The sequence below is a fragment of the Haliotis rufescens genome, unplaced genomic scaffold (genome assembly GCF_023055435.1).
Source record: "Haliotis rufescens isolate VD_foot unplaced genomic scaffold, xgHalRufe1.0.p SCAF_17, whole genome shotgun sequence".
NCBI lineage: Eukaryota > Metazoa > Mollusca > Gastropoda > Lepetellida > Haliotidae > Haliotis > Haliotis rufescens.
The window spans coordinates 4,937,417-4,963,891 of NW_025963857.1; the positions used below are offsets into that span (position 1 = coordinate 4,937,417).

Sequence of the window (26,475 nt, forward strand, 5' to 3'; positions counted from 1 at the left end):
CACATTTGATTTAGCTAATTATTTCCATCATTAGCTTGTCTGGTCCATATCTGCAGTCGACTATTTACAGATGGAATATTGCTGACTGCCGCAACGTACAGTTTTACCGCAGCCCTAAGAGAATGAAAAAAAACAAATGAAAAAAATAAATTAAAGATACAACCCCTATTTGTTTGTTGTTTAACGACGCACTAGCCAATATTCTTTCTTTATGACGGCGACCCGTGAAGATTCCGGGGTAGAAAAGGTCTTCAGCAACCCATGCTTGTCGTAAAAGGCGACTAACGGGATCCGGTGGTCAGGCTCACTGACTTGGTTGATGCATGTCATCGATCCCAATTGCGTGGATCGATGCTCATGATATTAATCACTGGATGGTCTGGTCCAGACTCGATTATTTACAGACCGCCGTCATATAGCTGGACTATTGCTGAGTGCGGCGTTAAACAACAAACCAACCAACCAACCAACTTTATGACGGCGGTCTGTGAATAATCGAGTCTGGACCAGACAATCCAGTGATTGACGTCATGAGCATCGACCACACAATCGCCACTGTGACATGCATCAACCAAGTCGGCGAGCCTGACCACGCGATCCCGTTAGTCGCCTTCTGCAAGCATCTGTTCCTTATGACCAATTCCACCCTCAACCCCACAACTCTCAAAGGAAAAAAAGGTAATGCCACATACACATTGACATTGTTTAGAAGTACTTAGTTTTGTGGTATTCCTGTAAAAACAGATTTAGTTTATTTGACAAGGAACCTAGCACAAAACTATGAGATTTGTTACAACACACTGGGAAGATATCAGGCGTCAAGAAAGGTTCCACACAACACAGGCTAAAAAAGGTATTCCCAAAATATTCTAAAGCGAGGTGAAATGGACTTTAGCGTTACGTTCAAGATGATTTCCCTCCCAGAGTGACGTGAACGGGTGTGTCTGCTTGTACTTGTCCGGACGAGATCCCTGAGATCCCATTTGGATTTCATTTCAAAAATACATTTATATGCATGTAAAAATCTTTTGGATGTAAAATCTAGCACAGAAAACGCAAATGTATATGGTGAATGCGGATGGTTTCCGATGTATATCAATCGTTATTTAAAGGTTATTAAATACTGGGGCAAGTTATTAAATATGCCATCTTCAAGATACCCTAGAAAATGTTATAATATGATGCTTCTCTACGACAGCCATGGGAAACAAATTGGGCATCAAAAGTTAAAAACATGTTATACGAATATGGATATGGTTATATTTGGTTACAGCGACATGTAGATATGCCACAGCATTTCTTCGCCCGTTTGACACAGACCTTAAAAGATATGTACATCCAAAAATGGCATGGTTCCTTGTCCAGTTCTAGAAGAGCAAATTATTACACTACCTTTAAGACTATTATCATACTAGAACCTTATCTGTAAGTGTAAAGTTAAATAAATTTAGAACAGCTCTTTCTCGATTTTGTTGTGGCTCACATGATCTATTTATTAAAACCGGCAGATATGAAGGTTTTGCAAGAGAACATAGATTTTGTAGGATTTGCAAAACTGATTGTTTTGAAGATGAATGTCACTTTTTATGTGTAAATATCTAAATAACTTTCGACCACAACCAAACCGGTACAAATTAAGTAAACTAATGACATGTGATAGTACAGAAACAATGAGAAATTTATCAATGTTCATATTAATGCTATGAAAGTAAGAAAATGTATGAATTTGTAACACGCCTCAGACAAAGTACTATAGGCCTTTGGCCTCATCAGTACCATGAATAAAGATTGATTGATTGAGATCCCATCTTGCAGTTCAACATATATACTACTACCCTGGAAGGCAGGGTAGCATATTCCTTCTTTTTACGTCTTTTGGTATGAAGCGACTGAACCGTTTCCATAATCATAGGATGTATCCACTGAGGGCAGTCTATTGCCCGAGTCCGACTGTATCATGAACACGTGTCAACGCCTGGTGTCATCACTGATTTACAGTGATCCCAATGTCATTAAAATCAGTAAATCATTAAACAAAGATCTGAGGACATCCCATTACGGGTCACGCCAGACCGACCTTGCGCGAACTTTGACCGACCAATGGAATGATCAGAAGGCAGATCTCTTCTGCTTTACGGCACTAATTTCAAATTGGCGACTACGCTTCGAAACATATTCTGACAAATCTTCGATTACACATTTGAAACCTGAACAAAAGAACATTCTGGAATGGCTAATAGATGGTCTAGATTGTATGGATTCAGTCGTTAAACCCGTAACTATCATTCGGAGTTAAACGTTTTCGAGGTTGCATGATTAGAAGTCACATTCCGACTGTCACTTTCATAATCTGGTAAGCGATGCTCTGATTGGTCGGATGAAAGGTCGTTCTGACGTGACCCCTAATGGGATGTCCTCAGATCTTTGTTTAGCGGTAGCGAGAACTGAGGTCTGATTTTAATGAGATTGCAGTGATCCATTCAAATATGTTTCACCTTTTGCGGCCAAAGGAATCAGTTTCGGCAGATAATCGAGATCATTCTCTGGCGTTGACGTTTTATATTTATGAATCGCCATCAAATAGTGTTGATACCGGGTGTTCGCGAAAATGTGAGCGTATCCTGCCCTGCCCAAGAAAAGACAACCCAAGGGCATCTGTCTATACATCAAAATATAGCAAAGAACAGAAGACAGAAAGCTTCAACAAGAACGGTGAATACAAAGAAAACGAGGAATCGACAGGAGGAGCAATACCCGTGACATTACGATTGTTTAGTGTTTACTAAAAAAACTTTCCCCCAATGAATCGGGGCGGTCGGGTAGCCTAGTGGTTAAAGCGTTCGCTCGTCACGCCGAAGACCCGGGTCCGATTCCCGACATGGGTACAATGTGTGAAGCCCATTTCTGGTGTCCCCCGCCGTGATGTTGCTGGAATATTGCTAAGAACGGCGTAAAACCATACTCACTCACTCCCCAATGAATCAGTCTGATAACATGGCGAAGAAATGGGTAAAAGACTCCCAGGTCGGAATACACAAAACACCCAGTAGGTTATTAATACATTTATCATGAATTGTAAACTCTTCTCTCAACCTTAATTTTAGACATCAATGCTTCGTGACATGTAGTTGTGATTTAGGTTTAAGACAACGACAAGGCGGTTTGTCTATTATTAGAGCGTTTATTGTGATTTCATACTAATTACAACCTTGCAACAGCATAATATCACGCAACGCGAGAATTTTATTAGGGTCAAATATAAAAATACTTCTCCACTTGATATTATTAAGGTACACATATTCTAAGCATATATGGAAGTATAATTATAGAAGTCAACACGAGTTCTATAAAAAGTTATCATTTTTGGAAAACAAGGTGATACCGATTTTGTCGGGTTTTGTCGGAAATGTTTCATCCTCATATTCTTTGCATGTATTATGCAACATTGATACTTAGAGTCAGGACAATGTTAAGATGACCGGACATGCATTGACCATGCAAGGTGTCCGGAGAAGGACGGTTCTGCAGTTGCCAATGTTTGTGAAAAAAAACGACATAAACCGTAGCATATTTATGCATTCTGTCCGTCCGTCGTTAACTTTTACATTTTGGACACTCCTCTGAAACTACAAGGTCTGTGGAGATGAAACTGTGTCTGCATGATCCCAGCTATGATCAAACTACCACCTTTGATCTTCAAGTTCCGCTGTTTTTGTAGTCTTACTGAATGTCGGACACCACCGCTGATATTCCAAAGGTTACCGATCTGACGCTTTGTGGCAGCGATGCCAACTTTGTGTCTCTAAAACATGGTCACAGAATACTGATCCCATTTCAGACATGGCATCTATTGTGTCTTCTCATAAGTCTGGGCCCTATTTCACAAAGCGACCGTAACTCCCTTACTTTAACACAGACTTACAACAGTCGTAGTGCTAAGATCGCTTTGTGGAACGGGTCCCAGGTGAGATGGTGTCCGAGCCTTGTATACTGTTGTGTGAGACTGTTTAGTTGGATGCTTTTGTATGTTGTTTTGTAGCACTTTTTGTGGATGTATTTGTTGGTCTGTTTGGTTTGTCATTTTGCAGGACTCTCTCATAAAGTATTTTATCAGATCTCATCATTCTGACATGGGCAACTATGCTTGTGGTAAGAGGCGACTAACGGGATCGGTCAGTCAGGCTCGCTGACTTGGTTGATGCATGTCATTCATCCCAATTGCGTGGATAAATGCTCATGATGTCCATCACTGAATTGACTGGTCCAGACTCGATTATTTACAGACCGCCGTCATATATACTCAACAACAAAAGTTCTCGTGACACCAATATTTTAGTGTATTTTTCAAACAAGTAAAGGTTTTCAATATTGTAGTCGTGTATGGAATCAAGTCACAAAAACGCAACTGCTACAGAAAAGCATGCTTTCCATGCAAAAGTTGACTTTTATGCAAGCCCCATGCATTACACTACCCAAGAATGGGTATAAAAACATGTCCGTTAACGGGATTCCATATGCATTGTTTAGCATCGTGCTGACAACAACCACTCAGAAAAACAACAAAATTACGCAATTATACAACATTACGAAATGCCACGCCTGTCCGAAAATGAGCATCTGCTAGCCATTGGTATGCTTGAAGCAGGATCAAGTCAACGTGATGTTGCCAGACAATTTAACGTCCACAGAAACACCATTTGGTGTTTATGGCAACGTTGGCAACAGACGAATGCAGTCAGGGACCATCATCGGAGTGGCAGGCCACGCGTAACCAATAATCGACAAGACAACTGGATTCGAACAACACACCTACGAAATCGATTCTAGCCAGCAAGTGACTGCAAGAAGCATCCCTGGCCTTCGACGAATATCTTCACAAACCGTACGTCGTCGCCTCAGACGTGCAGGGATTGTCGCCAGAAGCCCCACCAGATGTCCCATTTTGACAGGAAACCACCGTCAAGCACGTCTACAGTGGTGCAGACAGCGTCTACGCTGGACGGCCATGCAGTGAGGACAAGTTCTATTCGCTGACGAGTCTCGTTTTCACCTCAGCCACCGCGATGGACGGATTCGAGTGTACCGACGTCGAGGTGAACGTTACGTCAGTCATTGTGTCATAGAAGAAGATCGGTTCTGGGGCGGCGGCTTTATGGCATGGGGTGGGATTACAGCAAGACAGACGACCCGTTTGATAGTGGGAGAGGGAAATCTCAATGGACAGCGCTACCGCGACGAGATCATCGGCCTTGTTGTTCTACCGTTTTTTGCGTCGTCATGGCCCAGGTAGTACCTTTCAACATGACAACGCCCGGCCTCATATTGCTCGACTTGTTCAGGATTCTCTTCAACAAAACAACGTGAATGTCATCCCCTGGCCGGCTCGCTCCCCTGATCTCTCACCAATCGAGCACATGTGGGATGAGATGGATCGGCGCCTTCGACGTCAACCACCAACAGACACTCCAGGAAGTTCGAAACATGCTCCAGCAGATATGGACAGATATCCCACAGGACTTTGTGCGACGCCTGGTCAATTCCATAAGACGAAGTTGTGTTGCTTGCATCGCAACCAGAGGTGGACACACACGCTATTGATTTGTAAATCGACATTTTGGCATGTTCATGTTTTGTTATGAAATCACGCATTTTCTGAAGTCAGTATGGCAAATTAAACCATTTGAGTGAGTGAGTGAGTGAGTATGGTTTTACGCCGCTTTTAGCAATATTCCAGCAATATCACGGCGGGGGACACCAGAAATGGGCTTCACACATTTAAACCATTGGACACTTACAGGAGTCTTTTATCTGTTGCAAACCGAAATTGTTTCAGATTTGGTAGAAAACATAACTTTGCATTAAATCTTATTCAATGTCACAGGAACTTTTGTTGTTCAGTAATAGCTGGGATGTTGCCGAGTGCAGCGTTAAACAACAAACAAACAAACAAACATTCTGGCATGATGGTATGAGAAATTGTTTTGTATGCTGTTTTGTAGGATCAATGTTGTTTTGCAGGACTGTTTTGAGGTTCTGAAAGATTCCAACAAAGCCTGGAAAAATGTGGTGATGACCTTCTAATTAATGGAAGTAAGCTTATTATTACGGCACCAAGTGAAAATGGCGCCGTTGTTTCATACTATTGTCAGACATATTTGAGTGACCCAAAAAGGTAAGGATGTCATATTGACATTTTGTTGACAATTCAAACTGTTGACTTCATATCCAGGTGGGCTATAGGGCCATGGCACCATAACAGTTACATGCAGGTACAGCATCTAGGAGGATTTACATCTGAAAGACAGCCCCATGGGGATTCCGAGATAGTTCCCAAGCAACGTCTGCTGGTTTTAAGAGGGGATAACGTGGCTCTGGTGGTCAGGACTTGGTTGATGGCGTGTCCGTCGGATCGTTGTTCATAATCACTGTATGGTCTGGTCCAGACTTGATTATTTACAGGCTGTCGTCATATGGCTGAAATAATGCTGAGTTCGGCGTAAAGCGACAAACAAGAAAAACAATAGTAATACCGCGGTACGATACACCACCCGATGCATGAAGAAGAAGGTTCCACAAGTTCAGCGGCCGATTATAATATCAATGAGGTGAGGTGAATTGGGTTTAACGTCGCGTCCAAGATTATTACACTTATATAGCGACGTGCATGCACGTGTGTGTGTGTGGCTGCTTGTACTAGTCCGGACTGATGCCGATTTATAGTGCTAGCTCACTGAGATACCATGCCGCAGTTTAACATGAATACCCCACTCAGACACAGCATACTGACTCCGAGCCGACCAGTCCTTGTTTTAGCCCCTTAATGCCGAGCGCCAGACAGGGTAACAACAAGTACCACCTTTTAACGTCTTTTGGTATGACGCGGCCGGGGATCGAACCCCGGACCTTCCGCTACAATATCAATGACTAGTGATACATCCGAAACATGTAGTTAGCTTGAATGGCTGATGCATACAGCAAGAATAGGATGATAAAGTCAACTTCATTCCAAATAAAGTAAAGTACGGTTTTAACGAACTCAAGGGGACTACTTATTTTAGTTCGTTATAACCGTAGTTCGTTATAAGTATGATTATATACAGCATAACTACAGCAAATAGTCGGGACCAAAAAAGTAAGGTCGTTATATCCGTCAGTTCGTTATAAGCGTGTTCGTTATAACCGTAGTTTACTGTAGTATGTGCTCCTTTACATATATCGTCTTGTCTCGATGTGTGATCTCACCATATGATATCCGCAACACCGTACAACAACGTATCACCAACAGTAGAAGAAAAGCAAAGGTGAGATAGCAACGTGTATGTGTGTGCGTGTGTGTGTGTGCGCGTGTGCCTGTGTGCCTGTGTGTGTGCGCGTGTGTGTTGTTTGTATGTTTTTGGCTTGCCGTAAAAGGTGACTATGCTTGTCGAAAAAGGCGACTAACGGGATCGGGTGGTCAGGATCGCTGACTTGGTGGATGCATGTCATCGATCCCAATTGCATTGGTCGATGCTCGTGATGTCAATCACTGGATTGTGTGATCCAGACTTGATTATTTACATACCGCCGTCATATAGCTGGAACATTGCTGAGTGCGGCGTTAAACAACAAACAAACAAACAAACAAACAAACACTGGGTTAAGTTAAACAACTAGCTAGTTTTTATCATTGTGACTAATGTATACGTTGATCTTTGGAGTTTATCACGGTAGTTCATTGAATAATATCAACATGTTACAAGGTTATATACAATAACACCTCGTGTTCGTTACTCGTCTTGGAATCTAGCTGATTGATGGGCTAGTCGCCGTCTGCACAAGTCATCTGACCATCCTTCCAGGGGTGAAGGCACAATTACATTTACGGGGGTAGTATAGGTCGACCGACTCGTGGAAAACATCCGCAAAAGTCAACACTCAGTTCGTTGCCACGAAGCCTAGAAGCAAAAACCAAAGGAAATTAGGGAGAACCTACTTCTATGGAATCGGAGTTTCTAGTTGTAAAATGACACCTCTTATCTGTCAGTACCATCAACTTCACTGTCTCCACCTCCCTCCCCACTCGCCCCCCTCCCCTCCCCTCCCCAACCCTACCCCCGTTGCACATGTGGTTTGTCTTATTTATGATGACCAGTTCACCCTGTCCAGACACATAGTGCCCATGACTTGACTGGAATGGCTTAACCTTTCCATGGCCCTTTATTATTTGTGCCTATAGTTGTAATTCCGCGTCATGCAACAGTCCTAAACTTCTTAAAGAAAAACCGCCTCCGTGGTCTAGTGGTAGAGCGTCCGCCCGGAGAGCGGAAGGTCCGGGGTTCGATCCCCGGCCGCGTCATACCAAAAGACGTTAAAAGATGGTACTTGTTGTTACCCTGTCTGGCGCTCAGCATTAAGGGGCTAAAACAAGGACTGGTCGGCTCGGAGTCAGTATACTGTGTCTGAGTGGGGTATTCATGTTAAACTGCGGCATGGTATCTCAGTGAGCTAGCACTATAAATCGGCATTAGTCCGGACTAGTACAAGCACCCTCACACATACATACACGTGCATGCACGTCGCTATATAAGTGCAATAATCTTGGACGCGACGTTAAACCCCATTTCACCTCACCTCACCTCTTAAAGAAAGATAGAACATCGCTAACAAAAGGTCTAATCATTTCCAGCCCACTTAGAGACTCAACCTTACAGCAAGCCTGGCAATAAACCCATACTTCGGTACTGGCGAACTACAGCATCCAATTAAAAGAATTGAAAAGTTAGTCTCACAGTTAATTGCTAAAATTTCTTTGTATAATGTTTAACTAGTCCTTTATTACCTATAATGAAGCGTGGAGGTAGGGGTATTGTATAGCAACTGAATGATGCAACACTTACTCTTATACAGACGCAACAAATGTTATGTTTGGGATAACACTTCCTTAGTAAAGTACAGATTCTAGTACTTTTGAGGGGTTGAGTCCCATCCAGGATTCGAACCACAAAAATGAAAGCCCGACAACTGTTAGTCTAGATCACATAATGACAGAGCTCCAGATAAGCTGCGTATCTGCGTAAAATACGCATAAAAATGCAGAAATACGCAGTAAAATAAGATCCAAGTGTATCAAATACGCAACGAACATTACAGATTCGCTCCAAAAATAAAACTTGTGCGAATCATCAAAATGTTGTAAAGTAACCCTGCGTATTCGATTAGCAAATCAGCAACTTATTTTGAAATTATAAACGGACATTCCGTCAACCTTGCCAAACTCCACGATGACAGTTACATCATGATCATTTGCCATCACACTTTCTTGAGGAAGTATCGTGGTATTTTTGAGTCCTATAAAGCTCTCGAACCCACACGACACCAGTTTGCAGGGACTAGATGAATAGTGTTTTTAAATATTTAACTTAAATACCCACATGTGTAAAAACTAGTGGGTAACAGAAATTTAAATACCCAGATAGAATTACTGATACCCAATGATTTTAAAATGCATGGGTAAAATACCCACAACACCAAAAGCTTATCTGGAGCTCTGAATACCCCTCTGATAAGTGTAAATTGGCACGGCGAGGCCGAAAGCTATAAATACACAATGCCATTTATAAATTGGTCAAATGTAACAAATGTTATATGTGAGATAACACTAAATTGTAGTTCTTTTTTGGGGTACTTTGACCACTTTCTAAATAGCATTGTGTATTCATCTTATGCTTTGTTGTATAAATTACTAAATACTTCATGTCAGTGCCAACAAAATAGTTTTTCACTGCATGTTAGATTTTTCTATCGTCTGCTCAGGCTATTTCCCGCCATCTGGGAACAATTAGTCACCAGCTGTCCACTGTCCGACTGGCCAGGGAGGGCATGGAATGTGAGACTGCAAAGAAAAGTCGCCTGCTCACTTTTGAGTTACATTTGTACCGTATTCCGCACACAGTTCTGATGTTCTCTAAGCAGCCATTCAGGTGAGTCATGAGAGATATTGTAAACACTTATAAGGTGAGATGAGGTGAAATGGGGTTTAACGTCGCGTCCAAGATTATTGTACTTATATAGCGACGTGCATGCACTTGTGCGCGTGCGTATGTGCGCGTGTGTGTGTCCGGACTAATTCCGATTTTAAAGTGCTAGCCCACTGAAATACCATGCCACAGTTTAACATGAATACCCCACTCAGACACAGTACACCGACTCCGAGCCGACCAGCCCTTGTTTTATCCCCTTAAATTTCGAGCGCCAGGCAGGGTAACAACAAGTACCATATTTTCACGTCTTTGGTATGACGCGGCCGGGCGGACGCTCTACTGCAAGACCTCGGAGACGGTCGAATACTAATAAGGACCAATGCATTTAATTATGCCCTTGTATCGACGCATGATGAAACACCTCGTGGACATCTGTTACTTGCAGTTATCGTTAATATGTCCTGCTATTAGAATAAGGAGTTATAGAACACCCGATCTTTGTCATATTACTTCAGTTAATCTGTCATGGCTGGTGGGTTTTGCTGCCCTCTTAACCAAGATATTCGTCATAGGAACATCTCTCTCTCTCTCTCTCTCTCTCTCTCTCTCTCTCTCTCTCTCTCTCTCTCTCTCTCTCACACACACACACACACTTTCAAATAGTCATGACACCAGGTCTTCGCAATAAGGTGAGATATTCTGCCCCACCGGTGCTCTACATGTTGCGAATCATAGATCATTTCAAGCACGTGTGGCAATACACTTACTTACATCCTCTATATCTCTAGGGCTAGGATTCCGGTAAACCTAGCCCTGGAGATATACGGGATGACTTACATAGTGAATACTATAAACCCAGGGCTAGAGGGTGTCTTTGAGGCCACCGTTGTCTCAACATGTGTTTTTACTATCTTCTGGTCAACCTGTAAACCAATCCGGGTTTTGCAGAACACAGTTAGATGTTATCGCAGCTGGTTGTTAGAGCTGTGTTTGTCTTCAGAGTTTCGGCGAAAACATAGATGGCAAGAGCAAAAATATTTTTCACCAAATTTCAAGTATTTTAAACGTTACAAATCTGAAGCTGACTTGTCACAGAAGGGCGGTCGGGTAGCCTAGTGTTTAAAGCGTTAGCTCGTCACGCCGAAGACCCGGGTTCGATTCCCGACATGGGTACAATGTGTGAAGCCCATTTCTGGTGTCCCCCGCCGTTATATTGCTGGAATATTGCTAAAAGCGGCGTAAAACCTCACTCACTCACTCACCCACTTGTCACAGAATAAATGTTAATGATCTGAGGTAACTTAATTTGTCGTTGTGGATGTGCTGGCCATGACACATTTAATACATTTAATTAAGACGACATAACTAGCAACAGACCCCAGTCAAGGTTTTACACCTGGGCCCACTTGCACAAAGCGATCTCAGCGCCAAGACTATCGTAATCCAATGTTAAAGTTGGGCGGTCGGGTAGCCTAGTGGTTAAAGCGTTCGCTCGTCACGCCGAAGACCCGGGTCCGATTCCCGACATGGGTACAATGTGTGAAGCCCATTTCTGGTGTCCCCCGCCGTGATATTGCTGGAATATTGCTAAAAGCGGCGTAAAACCATACTCACTCACTCACTCACTCACTCACAATGTTAAAGTATGGGAGTCACGGTCATCTTGGCGCTAAGATCGCTTTATGTAAGTGTGTCCTGGTGTCACCACGTAAGTTTCATCAATACTTTGCCGTCCACGTCCAATCGAATTTGTGCCGGCAGAGAATCGAGACTGATTATTCTCTGGCGTTGACAAATTACAGATAGCCAATATAGAGTTAACACGGGCGACTACAGCGAGCTTAGAATGTTGGCATTCATCTCACTGTCAATTAACTCCAACGATTATCAAGTTTCCAGAGTGACTGATACCTTACATGGAGAGGATGGAGATAGAAGGGTGGGGTAACTTGTGTCTGAGGGGTAACTTGTGTCTGAGGGGTGTTTTGTGTCTGAGGGGTAACTTGTGTCTGAGGGGTGTCTTGTGTCTGAGGGGTGTTTTGTGTCTGAGGGGTGACGTGCGTCTGAGGGGTAACTTGTGTCTGAGGGGTGTCTTGTGTCTGAGGGGAGTTTCGTGTCTGAGGGGTGTCTTGTGCCTGAGGGGTGTCTTGTGTCTGAAGGGTGTCTTGTTTCTGATGGGTGTCTTGTGTTTGAGGGGTGTTTTGTGTCCGAGGGGTGTCTTGTGTCGGAGGGTTGGTTTGTGTCTGATGGGTGTCATGTGTTTGAGGGGTGTCTTGTGTGAGAGAGGTGTCTTGTGTTTGAGGTGTGGCTTTTGACTGAGGGGTGTCTTGTGACTGAGGGGTGTCTTGTGTCTGGGGGGTGGTTTGTGTCTGAGGGATGTTTTGTGTCTGAGGGATGGCTTGTGTGTTTGGGGTTGTTTGTGTCTGAGGGGTGTCTTTTTTCTTAGGGGTAACTTGTGTCTGATTGGTGTCTTGTGTCTGAGAGGCGTCTCGTTGTGTCTGATTCGTGGTTTGTGTTTGATGGGTGTCTTGTGTTTGAGGGGTATCTTGTGCCTGATGAGCGTCTTTTGTTTGAGGGGTGTCTTGTGTTTGAGGGGTGTTTTGTGTCTGAGGGGTGGCTTGTGTCTGAGGGATGTCTTGTGTCTGAGGGGTGTCTTGTGTTTGAGGGGTGTTTTGTGTCCGAGGGGTGTCTTTTGTTTGAGGGGTGTCTTGTGTCTGAGGGGTGTCTTGTGTCTGAGGGGTGTCTTGTGTCTGATGGGTGTCTTGTGTCTGAGGGGTGTCTTGTGTCTGAGGGGTGTCTTGTGCCTGAGGGGTGCCTTGTGTCTGAGGGGTGTCTTGTGTCTGAGGGGTGTCTTGTGACTGAGGGGTGTCTTGTGCCTGAGGGGTGTCTTGTGTCTGAGGGGTGTCTTGTGTCTGAGGGGTGTCTTGTGTCTGACGGGTGTCTTGTGTCTGAGGGGTGTCTTGTGTCTGAGGGGTGTCTTGTGCCTGAGGGTGTCTTGTGTCTGAGGGGTGTCTTGTGTCTGAGGGGTGTCTTGTGTCTGAGGGGTGTCTTGTGCCTGAGGGGTGTCTTGTGCCTGAGGGGTGTCTTGTGTCTGAGGGGTGTCTTGTGTCTGAGGGGTGTCTTGTGCCTGAGGGGTGTCTTGTGTCTGAGGGGTGTCTTGTGTCTGAGGGGTGTCTTGTGACTGATGGGTGTCTTGTGCCTGAGGGGCCTTTTGTGTCTGAGGGGTGTCTTATGTTTGAGGGGTGTCTTGTGTCTGAGGGTGTCTTGTGTCTGAGGGTGTCTTTGTGTCTGAGGGCTGTGGTTGTTTTCTGTCTGAGGGGTGTCTTGTGTCTGAGGGGTGTCTTGTGTCTGAGGGGTGTCTTGTGTCTGAGGGGTGTCTTGTGTCTGAGGGGTGTCTTGTGTTTGAGGTGTGGACTGTGACTGAGGGGTGTCTTGTGTCTGAGGGGTGTCTTGTGTCTGAGGGTGTCTTTGTGTCTGAGGGCTGTGGTTGTTTTCTGTCTGAGGGGTGACTTGTGTCTAAGGGGTGTCCTTTGTCTGAGGGGTGTCTTGTGTCTGAGGGGTGTCTTGTGTCTGAGGGTGTCTTTGTGTCTGAGGGCTGTGGTTGTTTTCTGTCTGAGGGGTGACTTGTGTCTAAGGGGTGTCCTTTGTCTGAGGGGTGTCTTGTGCCTGAGGGGTGTCTTGTGCCTGAGGGGTGTCTTGTGTCTGAGGGGTGTCTTGTGTCTGAGGGGTGTCTTGTGACTGATGGGTGTCTTGTGCCTGAGGGGCCTTTTGTGTCTGAGGGGTGTCTTATGTTTGAGGGGTGTCTTGTGTCTGAGGGTGTCTTGTGTCTGAGGGTGTCTTTGTGTCTGAGGGCTGTGGTTGTTTTCTGTCTGAGGGGTGTCTTGTGTCTGAGGGGTGTCTTGTGTCTGAGGGGTGTCTTGTGTCTGAGGGGTGTCTTGTGTCTGAGGGGTGTCTTGTGTTTGAGGTGTGGACTGTGACTGAGGGGTGTCTTGTGTCTGAGGGGTGTCTTGTGTCTGAGGGGTGTCTTGTGTCTGAGGGTGTCTTTGTGTCTGAGGGCTGTGGTTGTTTTCTGTCTGAGGGGTGACTTGTGTCTAAGGGTGTCTTTGTGTCTGAGGGCTGTGGTTGTTTTCTGTCTGAGGGGTGACTTGTGTCTAAGGGGTGTCTTGTGTCTGAGGGTGTCTTTGTGTCTGAGGGCTGTGGTTGTTTTCTGTCTGAGGGGTGACTTGTGTCTAAGGGGTGTCCTTTGTCTGAGGGGTGTCTTTGTGTCTGAGGGTTGCTTTGAGTCTGAAGGTTGCTTTGAGTCTGAGGGTTGCTTTGTGTCTTATGAGTGTCTTGTGTCTGTGGGGTGTGTGCTGCCTGTTCATAGACGAACGGAGCAGCATGTCAGGAGGCCCATTTGGTTGTGAGGTATTCCTTTTGGTCACGAGGTCTAAAGTCCGAAATTTAACTTTCCACTAAAACTATATGATGAAAAAGCAACCGTCGATCAATTCATCCACGACCTATACTGTTTGGGGTTGTTTTATGTAGTTTACGTATCAATATCCAATTATTTGTTAAATAGCTGTAGTTTTAAATTGAAATGAATGAAGTATGTTTAATGTCTAATGGAAGTTATACTACTTTGGATTGACATAGATATCTACCAGATAGGTTTGAGTTTATGCGGGAGAGTTAGTACAATGCATATTTCGTATGCTTGTGGAAAGGTTTTGTCGCTTTCATTTATTGAAATTATGTCCGTCTTTAGCATTTTCAGCAAAACTACCAAACCTCGGAATACTATTTCCCACCCTTTCAATTTGTATGTAGGTGTACGTAGTCTATCCAACCATATTCACTTCATGCACAACCACATGGTATCGTTTGTGTTGTCAGTGGTAGAATACACAAACTGAAAAAGCGGAAACAGAATTGGAATAAACCCGGTCTGTCATCTTTGGTGCTGGAGTCCAAAGCTCCATGACGATGCCGAAGTATATCCCAGAGATATATTGCGAGAGTCTGTACAATCTCATTAAAATCAGATTTTAGTTCTCGCTACCGTTAAACAAAGATCTGAGGACATCCCATTAGGGGTCACGTCAGAACGACTTTTCATCCGACCAATCAGAGAGTCGCTTACCAGATCATGAAAGTGACAGTCGGAATGTGATTTCTAATCATGCAATCTTGAAAACTTTAAGACGGGGTATTCCGAACGATAGTTACGGGTTTAACGACTGAATCCATACAATCTAGACCATATATTTGCCATTCCAGAATGTTCTTTTGTTCAGGTTTCAAATTTGTAATCGAGAATTTGTCAAAATATGTTTCGAAGCGCAGTTGCCAATTTGAAATTAGTGCCGTAAAGCACTAGAAATCTGCCTTCTGATTGGCTAATGTCGACTTCTTGTCAGTCCTTCCATTGGTCGGTCAAAATTCGCGCAAGGTCGGTCTGACGTGACCCGTAATGGGATGTCCTCAGATCTTTGTTTAGCTATAGCGAGAACTAAGATCTGATTTTAATGAAATTGAGAAACCGTACCACGAAATTCCTGTTTCATTAACCACAATCCCTAATACAATCAAGGAAAGGTTTTGTATAATTATAGAAAGTATTTTGAGACAAGTGGGATAACTATCATATGGATTATAAACAAAACCCTCAAAGCCTTTGCTTGATTGTTTGCCATCTCAGAAGAGAACCAAATTCAATATAAGTCAAACGTTTGATTTTTCAACTTTATACACCACCATCCCTACGCCACACGCGAAATTTTCTCTCGGGTAAGCAAAATCATAACAAGGGAATTTGGCCAAGAAGATTAAGTTAAGCTTCAGCTATATCGATGATCTGATTTATTAAATTTTAACTCACTCTTTCAATAATAGTCACTTTCCTTCCTCTGATTCACCCATCTTAACTAGAAATAAAAGAAATCAGTGAAACCGCTTCATCTGTGTCATATTTAGATCTATGCATTGAGATTCAGATATACCAAAACACTTCCCACAAGACTGTAAGTCAAGAGGGATGACTTCAACTTTCTATGATCACCTTTCTCCTCATGCCGGCAATATTCCAGCAGCTCCACAACTTTTGGGGTACAATCGAGCAAGCTCTTTCGACGATGATTTCAAAATAATGGACATTTCAAACCAGTGATTGTGTGTCATACTCCCTTTATACACATCTATGTGTGCCCCCAGCTGACGACAAGCACGCCGTGAGCTGCCTGACAATGCAACAAGCTGTTCCTTAAGGTATTCACACAGAAGCTCAGGCCGAGCTCAGTCGATACTTGCCCGAAGTCGAGGATATAAATGCATTGGTTTCTACACACCCACATCTACCGGAGGACAGACAATTGGAGTAAGATTCAGGTAGGGTTCTTTAGAAGCCATGCTATTCAAGACATTGCGATACGGGAATTAAACTTATTTATGAAACGTCCACCTTTGTATAACACATAGAGTATGGAAAAGGACTGAAATATCAGGATTGAAAGTGGATGTGGCTTCTCATGCTCAGTTTTTGTTGGACTTAAGTTGAGTCAGAGTAAGAAGTTGCATCGAATTAACCAACATAGGTAAAATAAAATGAACTATGATATTCGACAATTTCAAATTCATTTCCAGTCAAGGGTTTGATGGCGTAAATGTTGGCACACGATGTTGATGGTGTTCGTGACGACGTGGGTGTTGCTGCATCACGTACCCATGTACACGTGTGAGACGCATGGGGGTACTGAACCTCTTTACAGCCAGCATCAGCAGCAACATCAACAGCAGCAGCACCATCAACAGCAGCAATGTCCCGCCCCAATGATCCGGCCTTCTGCTACGTCCGCCATTGCTGCAGTCGGGGGTCTCTCCACTGTTGACGCTCAAGAGGTACGTTCCATTGCTAATAACAATGACGATGATGGTGGCGCTGATGATGACGAGGCCGTGAATCTCGATGGCTTTTAATCTGTTGGCTGTTTTTTTTTTTAAACTACGTCATTAGGTGATACTCTGAAATATTTGTCATGTGACGAATGTCAACACACTCACTCAACGTGTGAAGTACACTTGGCTCCTATCGCACATCCAGTTGGTGATTTGTTGAATGTTAAACTGGTAGTCACCTATGCGGTACTTATCATATTCACTTGAGTTCACGATGTGACGTAAAGCGTGTTTACGGTCTGTCATATATCCCCCCGTGTATCTACTAGATCTATCTTTCAACTGCATTCTTATCTCCCTTTCCTTTTGATTATTGTTCTTTTTATAGATATAAATATCAATAAAATAATTCTGAAGCACATTCCGATCTCCACATACCACAACGTGATCACTGTTTAGGATGCGTATCAGCATATCTAGTTTATCATACAAGCTTGGTTCGTCAGTACTTGGACCACATATGTGACCCACCAGGAAAAAAGCGATATATCGATGAACAATATATCGATGAACAATATATTGATGAACGTGTACACTTTAAAAATAAGACCTGTGAAGATCCGGGGTAGAATAGGTCTTCAACAACCCATACTTGCCGTAAAAGACGACTGTGCCTGTCGTAAGAGGCGACTAACGGGATCGGGTGGTCAGGCTCGCTGACTTAGTTGATGTATGTCATCGATCTCAATTGCGTTGATGGCAATGATATCAACCACTGGATTATCTGGTCCAGACTATTTACAGACCGCCGTCATATAGGTGGAATATTGCTTGGTACGGCGTTAAACAACACACCAACCAACCAACTTTAAGAATAACCATTTCTTGTTTGGTTCAGTTTTAGCCACAATCAAGGATGGGTGTATGTAGACTTATTTTGTCTAGCAGTTTAAGTGTGGATGTATTATTTTTTGCTCGAAAACTCAGAAAGGTTGACTCTCTACGATATATTGAAGGTCTGTTTATGTGATTGTTACAGTATGGGGCGGTAAAAGTACTCAACCTGACCAAGACTCGCACTCATCGTAGGATCACTTTGGCCATGAACCCGCCCTTATTTGGTGAGCTACATATTGTACTTAGGTTGTTTTGTTTGTTGTTTAACGCCACACTCAGCAATATTGTACAGCAATATAGGTAATACACGTGAGGGCATGACAGGTATTTCAGAAACAAACCATGACAATTAACCTCCAATCATCCAAGGGCGTCAGGTGAGGATTTAAGAAAGAGCAGATTTACCTTCTCCTGTAATCATAAATACTATCGGCTCTAGGTATGCTAACAAATATGAAGGGTATTGCCAACTCAAAAATAAGTTTATGGTTTACCTACAACTATTAACGACTTTGCGACACGCTATATTAATCCGGTATAATCTGATAATAATTCCTTTTGGACACGTGTATTCCAAATGAGGTGAGAGCACGTGTGGCCCATTTGCGTTCCTAGGGCACGCCATAACCTATGATTGTGGGTTCGAATCGGTTCGCCCCGGTTTTGTTTCTAGGCTTGTCAGCAACATACCTGTGCTTGACTGTGTATTTCACCAATGTGGTAAACGTCTGAGACCAGTTTCATTTTGGGCTATCCTACCACATTAAGCTCACACGCCATGATATTACGGGAATACTGTTCAAAGCGGCGTAAAAACAAACTCACTGACTCTAAATGAGTCCATTCCTGTTTAACAAACTGACTGCATTGTCCAAAAGAGCGGCCATGGCCAGGTGCAGGATTCAGGTTTACCATATTTCAGAGATTCCGGGTTTTCTGGCTCCAGACGAATGTGACCATATCATCAGACTAGCACAAGAGCAGGGACTGGAAGACGCCACGACAGCGGGCTGGGAGGAAAGTATTGTCCACACTGACGACCTCCAGGACGTGAGCAGTCGAGATCGGACTGGGCAGACGACATTTCTAAATCGGCGCGGAGATCCGCTTCTCGCTGCCATTGAGGAACGGTAACAACAGTCAATACTCCCCTCAATAACATTAACTTAGGATGGGTGAGTGAGTGAGTTGGTTTGGCGCAATGTGCACCGTTGCATTGGATATTAAGGTAGCATGTACCATAAATATAAAGAATAAGTACCTCCATGTTTGAGAATGTAGTATACATCAGGATTTTAAAGCAGAAGTGTTTTCATATGGAAGAATGTGTCAAAAATACATAGAATAACTATCTTCATATGGAAGAATGTGTTGTATATCATAAATATATATAATATGTACCACCATATGGTAGTATGTACCATAAATGTATTGAATGCCTTACCTTCACAGAGGAAAATGCAATATACATCAGGATGATATAGGGTAAATACCTTCATGGAGAGATATGGGAGAATATATACTCATATGGGAGAATGTGTCATAAATATATAGACTAGGAACCTTCATACGGGAGAAGGGCACGGGTGGCCCAGAAGTCTGAGGCGCCGCGATTTGCTGTGCAGAGTTACATCCCTTGGGCATGCCATAAACCTTTGATTGTACATCGATTCGAATCCCGGTTCGCCCCGATTATGTTTCTAGGTTTGTCAGCACCATACCCGTGTTTATGGGTTTCACCGAAGTGGTTAACGTCTGGGCCTGCATCACTTCGGGCTTTCCTCCCACATGAAGCTGACCTGCCATGATATAGCTGGAATACTGTTAAAAGCGGCATTAAGTCCAGCTCACTGACTCACTCATATGAGAGAATATATTCTAAGTCAGTAATATGTAGAATATATAGTTGCAAGAAGCATGTTAATACACATAATAACTTTAGGATCATTAAGTGTTATATTGATACCCATAAGAAATTTGACTCCGCGACTTAATTCAAACATGGACGTTGACCCCTTTAATGAGGAAAGAGTATAGTTGCCGGTTAATCCCACCATCAATTATATACATGTCTGACTTAATTGGGGAAGAACAACATACTTGATCATATTACAGTCATCATCTTAATATTCACATCTTGTAACATGAAACTCTGCTGATGGAAAAATGTCCAATGTTTGAAGTATAATTTTTATTTTTATCACAATTGTTAATGCTATGTTCTAGTGTTTCCATCCTGACGGAACTGCCCTTAACACTCATCCAGGAGAGCGAAGACCTCCAGGTAAGGGAGATAACCCTAAGAGTGAGTAAGTGAGTTTGGTGTACCGCCCCCTTGAACAGTATTGATATCACGACGTGATGGCTTGGTGGAAAGCTCGAAGCGATGCAGGTCTATGCGTTTACCACTTTAAATAAAACCAACGAGCACGGTGTTCGCGCTTATAAATATGGGGTGTGGGGTGTGTGGTGGGTGTGGGGGTGGGGGTGGCATGGGTGGCACGGGTGGCCTAGTCGTCTAAGTCGCCGCGATTCGCTGTGCAGAGTTGCGTCCCTTGGGCACGCCAGAAACCTATGATTGTGGGTTCGAATCCCGGTTCGCCCCAATTATGTTTCTAGGTTTGTCAGCACCAACCATACCCGAGCTCGTGGATTTCACCGAAGTGGTAAACGTCTGAGACCTGCATCACTTCGGGCTTTCCTCCCACATCAAGCTGACACGCCGTGATATAACTGGAATAATGTTAAAAGCGGCGTTAAACCCAACTCACTCACTCACTTATGAACAAAGAAACATAATTATATCAAATATAGGATTCAAATGCAAAGGTATCTGGCACGCCAAAGGTACGCAACTACTGTTGCGTGTTAGCTTCTGCAGTTTCATTGTAAAAGTGGTGTTATATTATTGCGAGTACCTCATCCCTCTAACAACGCAGATTTCCTTGCATAATTCGACATGATGTCGAAGCGATTTCCTGGGTTCAGTGCACAACTGTGGAGGATTTAGGGGAGGTAACTCTAGCTACGGAGCATCCATTTTATTTGATTTTCTAAATGAATATTTTGTATAACAAGAGGGATAACTTCAACTATCCAACAGTCAACTTTCCCTTTATGTCTAGCAATATTCCTGCAGTTCCAACCTTCTGTGTCTACATTTCAAAACCCTTGATGTACAATCGAGCATGCTCTTTCTACCAAGATTTTAAAGAGCGTCATACGACTCTTGCTCAGAAGTGTTTGATGAGGATTGTTGTAATCCTGCCCAAGGGACGCAACTCTGCACAGCGAATCGCGGCGCCTTAGACGACTAGGAAAACTTTCAAAATGTTTTATGGTAGACATTTGGAGGACATTTCCAAATTTGACGCAAAAGGGATAAAAATGATGTCCGAAGCAATTCTTATTTTGTCTTGTGGCATATGTTCCCATATTTTTCAGGTGAACAATTGACTTGCCTTTACATGTGTTTGTGACGGGTGCCACCTGTGGGGCGGGATACGTTCACCTTTTCGCGAACACCTGGTACCATCATCACTTGATAGTGCTATATAAATACGTACCCATCATGCAGTTGGGATCGTACAACCGACTCTGCTTTTAACACATATTTCTTATGATCATGGAAAATATTTTTTAGTCGCTTCTATTTTTCAGGTTGCCCACTATGGTACTCAGGGCCACTACCATGCCCATTTCGACACCGATTCTGATTGGAGGCTAGATGACCCGGAAGTGAAACCTTGCTGCTTCCAGATCGAGCCTCCGCGTGTCGGGAGCAGGTGTATTTTCTGCAGGTGCGCTTCAACATCACGTGTAGGAGGGTCGTCAGTGTACAGTGTATGATGACGTCTTCAACTGACACATTCAACATGTAAACTGGCGTTGTCATGTATAATTTATGAATGTATACGCCTACGATCCCGTATTATATTAGGGTAAACAAGGAAATGTTTCTCGGTCCCGCAGTATAAATCCAGCACGTCAGTAATTTGTATTGATATTAAAATAAAAAAGGTTTGAAATTCCCAATCTCATTAAAATCTGATCTTAGTTCTCGCTATCGCTGAACAAAGATCTGAGGACATCCCATTACGGGTCACGCCAGAACGACCTTTCATCCGACCAATCAAAGCGGCGCTTACCAGATCATGAAAGTGACAGTTGGAAAGTGTTTTCTAATCATGCAACCTCGAAAACGGGGAATTCCGAACGACTGTTATGGCCCGTACGACTGATTCCGTCAAAATTATCGTCTATCTCTCACTTCCGTGGGAAACATTTGAACGGAGGAGGCGTTGCATAGAACGTGGAAAGCACTACCATACAATCGCAACCATATATGCAACCATCCGGAATGTTCGTTTGTTCAGTTTTCAAAATTTTAATCGAGAACAGTGTCAACATATTTTTCAAGCGTATTCTGAAAGCGAGGTTGAAGCGAGTGCCATAAGGTTCGAGAAAGCTGCTTTCTAATTGCAGGGATGTGAAATCTCCGCGGAAACGCGGAAAATCGCGTTTTTTAAAACAGTAGTCCTCGGAAAAAAATCATCTTCCGCGTAAAAAATTAATAATTTTTTTAAAGAAAACACTCGGAAAAATATGACACCTGTCGCGGATTGTCCTGTTTTCGATCAGAGCTTTCACCAGCATAGGTTTTCGGACATCATACGTTTTCTATCACGAATACTTGCATTATAACGTGGGGTGTGGCATAACACAGAAATTGTAAATACTCAGAGACAGATGATGGCTTGTTTTTAAGATAAAGTTGTCTTTTAGCCTGTAAGTGAATGAGATGTTTTACAGTTGTTCATGTGATTAGCGAGAAAACTATGAATGTTTCTTCAGCGTCCAAAACCCCATAACATGGGGATATATGTTGTATTAATGTCTTATGTTTGCAATGGAGTTTTGTTTTTTTCATCAAAAGGTAAGTACAAGGTAAGTTTTTTTCAATATGCTTCAACATGGGGAAAGGGTCAGACATTGCACGCTTGTGATAGTTGTCCTTGTGTCTGGGGGATGGGGGTTGAAGTTTATGGCAGTATTGCTCCCAGACCTGGCGGGTAGCCAGGTGCGCGAAAGCTATGCCCGATTTTTTAAAAGTACTGATTTAACTTCGAAATTTTACTGCATCTGCCATCTTGTTTATTTGGCTTATTGACTTTTGCCATTGACTCATTACATTTCTTGGTGTGAATGGTACAAACTGCACGAAATTGCCTAAAATGCAATCAAATGTTTTAAAAATTTCTGGGGGGGGGGGGGGGCATGCCCCCAGACCCCCTAGACTTTTCCTCTTTTTTCGGGAAAAATTGGCTGATGTAATTGGCTGATGTCGACTTCTTGTTAGTAATTTCAGTGGTCGGTCAAAATTCACGAAAGGTCGTTCTGACGTGACCCGTAATGGGATGTCCTGAGATCTTTGTTTAGCGGCAGCGAGATCTTAGATCTGATTTTAATGAGATTAACGAAGCCTGTAAAGATGAATGTTGTTATGTGATATAAACATTTTAAGACGCGAGTCATTGTAAATGGCAAGCTTTTAAAGTCGAATACAAGAATTTCAAATGGTAACTCAATTCCCCAACACCGCCAATGGTCCACTCAGTGTCGTGAATCAGATCAAACAGTGTATTACTTCTGACGCTTGTCAACAGGTTCGCGACTGTCATGATGTATCTCAATGACGTTGAAGAAGGAGGGGAAACGGCCTTTCCTGTCGCCGACCTCACAGACCCAGATATATCGGTAACAGCACCCCCTCTCCCCACCCCCAACCCCCTCACCCATAATGTTTCAACATTTTAAAGATTCACTATAAACATTTCCGTGGAGACGAACCATAGCTGACTTGTGTTTAAGGATAATAGATTGTATTGTGTGACATAAGTGGAAGATTTGTCTCAGCTGAATATCATATGGGATATTTTGTCTTTCTCAACAGGCTGAGAATGAAAATTTGAGTTTCAACTGTTACAAGGCGTCGGTTGTGGTGAAACCCAAGAAAGGAACAGCTGTGTTCTGGTACAACAACTATGTTGATGAAGATGTGAGTAGCTAACGTAGTCTTGGAGTAAGTCTATATCACATAGAAGTCTTGGAGTAAGTCTAGATCATATATCAGTCTTGGAGTAAGTCTAGATCATATATCAGTCTTAGAGTAAGTCTAGATCATATATCAGTCTTGGAGTAAGTCTAGATCATATATCAGTCTTTGAGTAAGTCTAGATCATATATCAGTCTTGGAGTAAGTCTAGATCATATATCAGTCTCGGAGTAAGTCTAGATCATATATCAGTCTTTGAGTAAGTCTAGATCATATAGCAGTCTTGCAGGAAGTCGATACCATTTGGCAGTCTTGGACAAAGTCTATATCATTTGGCAGTCTTGGAGTACGTCTATATGTAGTAGCCTTGGAGTGAGTCTATATGTAGCAGTCTTGGAGTAAATGTATATCTAGCAAGTGTATATCTACCCCTTGGAGTAGGGTATATAGAAGCCGTGGAATAGGGCGATGAGTTGGATCGTATGCACTCCTACGTTTTAAATGAGTGAGTGAGTTGTGTGTGTATATGTGCGTGTGTGTGTACAGACTAATGCCGATTTTATAGTGCTAGACCACTGAGATACTATGCCAAAGTTTACACCACTCAGTGTACTGAGTCCGAGCCGGCCAGGTCTTGTTTTATACCCTATATGCCGAACGCATTTTAACGTCTTTTGCTATAACTCGGCCGGGGATGGAACCCCCGACCTTCCGCGCTCCAGGCTGACGAAGTATCCACTAGACCATGTTTATGGCAATGGCATCCATCACAATGATGTTGTCCAGGTAGAGATGGCACCAGGGTGTTCGACACATATATGGTAACCTTTCACTTCACGTGTGCTGACTTTAACACTTTTTTCTTGTGTCATGAATTGAACTACAGTAAACTACGCTTATAACGAACACGCTTATAACGAACTGACGGATATAACGAACTAACTTTTTAGTCCCGACTATTTGCTGTAGTTATGCTGTATATATGCTTATAACGAATTACGGTTATAACGAACTAAAATCAGATGAGTTCGTTATAACTGTAGTTTACTGTATTTGATACAGATACTCGGGCTGAACATGTCTGATGTCGTACTGTTGTGCTGGCGAGGGTTTGATAAGTAACAGATACTAGGAATTTATGAACGAAAAATGACTTAATAATAAGCAGTCCTTATGAGTAAAAACGACAGCATGTTCAGGGATTTCCGAAAATATATTTTTAAACTTTAACTTGCGTCTGGATAAGATTCACAGGGATTTAATATTCCAAAACGCTTAAACGATTTTTAAACTCAATCTAGGAAAGGTGAGCTTCCGTACCTGTGTACACTGGTTCATATACTTATTGTACGTTGTAGACGGGCTGGATTGGGGAACACGACCCGTTTTCTCTGCATGGCGGATGTGACGTCATAAGGGGCGAGAAGTGGATTGCGAACCAGTGGATCAGCGCGCCCACCTACAGACAAAGACATTATGTGCCTGAAGACCTCCACAGGGAAAACTGAAAAAACGTTAAGGCCACAAAAAAACTTGTGTAGATTGTTATTAAAATCCCTTACCTAAAGGTGATGACCTAACAATTAATTACATTAGAATAATTTCTAATAATTTAATCGTTTGATTTTAGAAATTGTAGAAAATTGTACAAAGGTTAATTCAGTTTTGTTTTGTTTGTTGTTTAACGCAGCACTCAGCAATATTCCAGCTATATGACGATCTGTAAATAATCGAATCTGGACCAGACAATCCAGTGATTTACATCATGAGCATCCATCTACGCAACTGGGATACGGTGACATGCATCAATCAAGTCAGCGACCCTGACAACCCGATCCCGTTAGTCGTCTCTTACGGCTAGCATGGGTTGCTGAAAACCTATTCTACCCCGGACGTTAATTCAGTATCTACATAATGTAACACGAGTCTGATCCCAGCATTTTTAAAAAAACAAAAGATACATGTGGACAGGTTATAAAGGAGGAGGGTATTTGTGGATACGTCATAAATTTGTTCTATTATTAGAACATCATTACCGTTCCAAGTTATCCGATGTGTCCAGGGGGCTTCGTCAAACTGCCGGGAAATGAGATACTATAATTAATGCTTAATATGGTCACGGACCTAAATATTTATTCAGGTCCATGATATAGTTTAAATACATTATTTTCGGAGGTTTGTCAGAGGTGTCGTGTGAAAAATAACGCCATCGAATATCATATCTGTTTGACTGGACGTAAAGTATGCACGCCCGTGACCACCCAGCCAATGTGTTGATGTCCTGGTGGACCAATGGTGTGAATGCTGCATTCTAAAGAGTTGTCTACCTTGCTTGTATGCCATGCTATGATCATGAACAAAGCCCGGCTTCTTGGGTTGTACCGAAATAGTAAACGTCACTTTGGGCTTTCCTACTATTTTGTGTGAGTCACAAAGTGTCATATACAAAATCCCTCACCATTATCCACACCGGTCTTCTATATGTAGCACGTACACGCCACTGGGATCGTGTTATTTATTGTTGTGTAATTGTTATAAATGTATGCTGTATGCTGAATAAAGAATTCAATTGTAACAAATGTTATATTTAGGATAACACTTTCTTAGTAAAGAATATATTCTCGTATTTTTTTGGTTTGAGTCCCGTTAGGTCGTTTTTGACCTAAAGAATACAAGTCATTATGTATA

General features: G+C 42.9%; 2 protein-coding genes across 2 annotated transcripts; one reads left to right on the top strand and one right to left on the bottom strand.

Annotated features, from left to right (window-relative positions):
* Positions 1–9,777: 9,777 nt before the first annotated feature.
* LOC125381101 (mucin-6-like) lies at positions 9,778–16,014 on the bottom strand. The gene is made up of 4 exons (XM_048397317.1): positions 16,003–16,014; positions 11,876–14,032; positions 10,797–10,882; positions 9,778–9,871 (listed from the first exon to the last, which is right to left on the bottom strand). The coding sequence occupies exons 1-4, from the start codon at positions 16,012–16,014 to the stop codon at positions 9,778–9,780; spliced, it is 2,349 nt and encodes a 782-aa protein (XP_048253274.1).
* A 147-nt stretch (positions 16,015–16,161) lies between these two features.
* Positions 16,162–25,494, top strand: LOC124119233 (transmembrane prolyl 4-hydroxylase-like). The gene is made up of 9 exons (XM_048397270.1): positions 16,162–16,328; positions 16,584–16,838; positions 17,875–17,956; positions 18,655–18,862; positions 19,959–20,016; positions 21,393–21,532; positions 23,399–23,489; positions 23,686–23,790; positions 25,146–25,494. The coding sequence occupies exons 2-9, from the start codon at positions 16,617–16,619 to the stop codon at positions 25,293–25,295; spliced, it is 1,056 nt and encodes a 351-aa protein (XP_048253227.1). The 5' UTR covers positions 16,162–16,328; positions 16,584–16,616; the 3' UTR covers positions 25,296–25,494.
* Positions 25,495–26,475: the final 981 nt, after the last annotated feature.

What these genes read in the sequence shown, in the direction of transcription:
- LOC125381101 (XM_048397317.1), bottom strand. An exon ending in TCTATCTCCATCCTCTCCAT is followed by an intron (nt 10,883 to 11,875) that starts GTAAGGTATCAG and finishes ATTGGTTTACAG; the next exon opens with GTTGACCAGAAGATAGTAAA. An exon ending in GGGTTTATAGTATTCACTAT is followed by an intron (nt 9,872 to 10,796) that starts GTAAGTCATCCC and finishes TTTTCTTTGCAG; the next exon opens with TCTCACATTCCATGCCCTCC.
- LOC124119233 (XM_048397270.1), top strand. Translation starts at nt 16,617, where the DNA reads ATGTTGATGGTGTTCGTGACGACGTGGGTGTTGCTGCATCACGTACCC. An exon ending in CATGAACCCGCCCTTATTTG is followed by an intron (nt 17,957 to 18,654) that starts GTGAGCTACATA and finishes ACCATATTTCAG; the next exon opens with AGATTCCGGGTTTTCTGGCT. An exon ending in ACAACTATGTTGATGAAGAT is followed by an intron (nt 23,791 to 25,145) that starts GTGAGTAGCTAA and finishes TGTACGTTGTAG; the next exon opens with ACGGGCTGGATTGGGGAACA.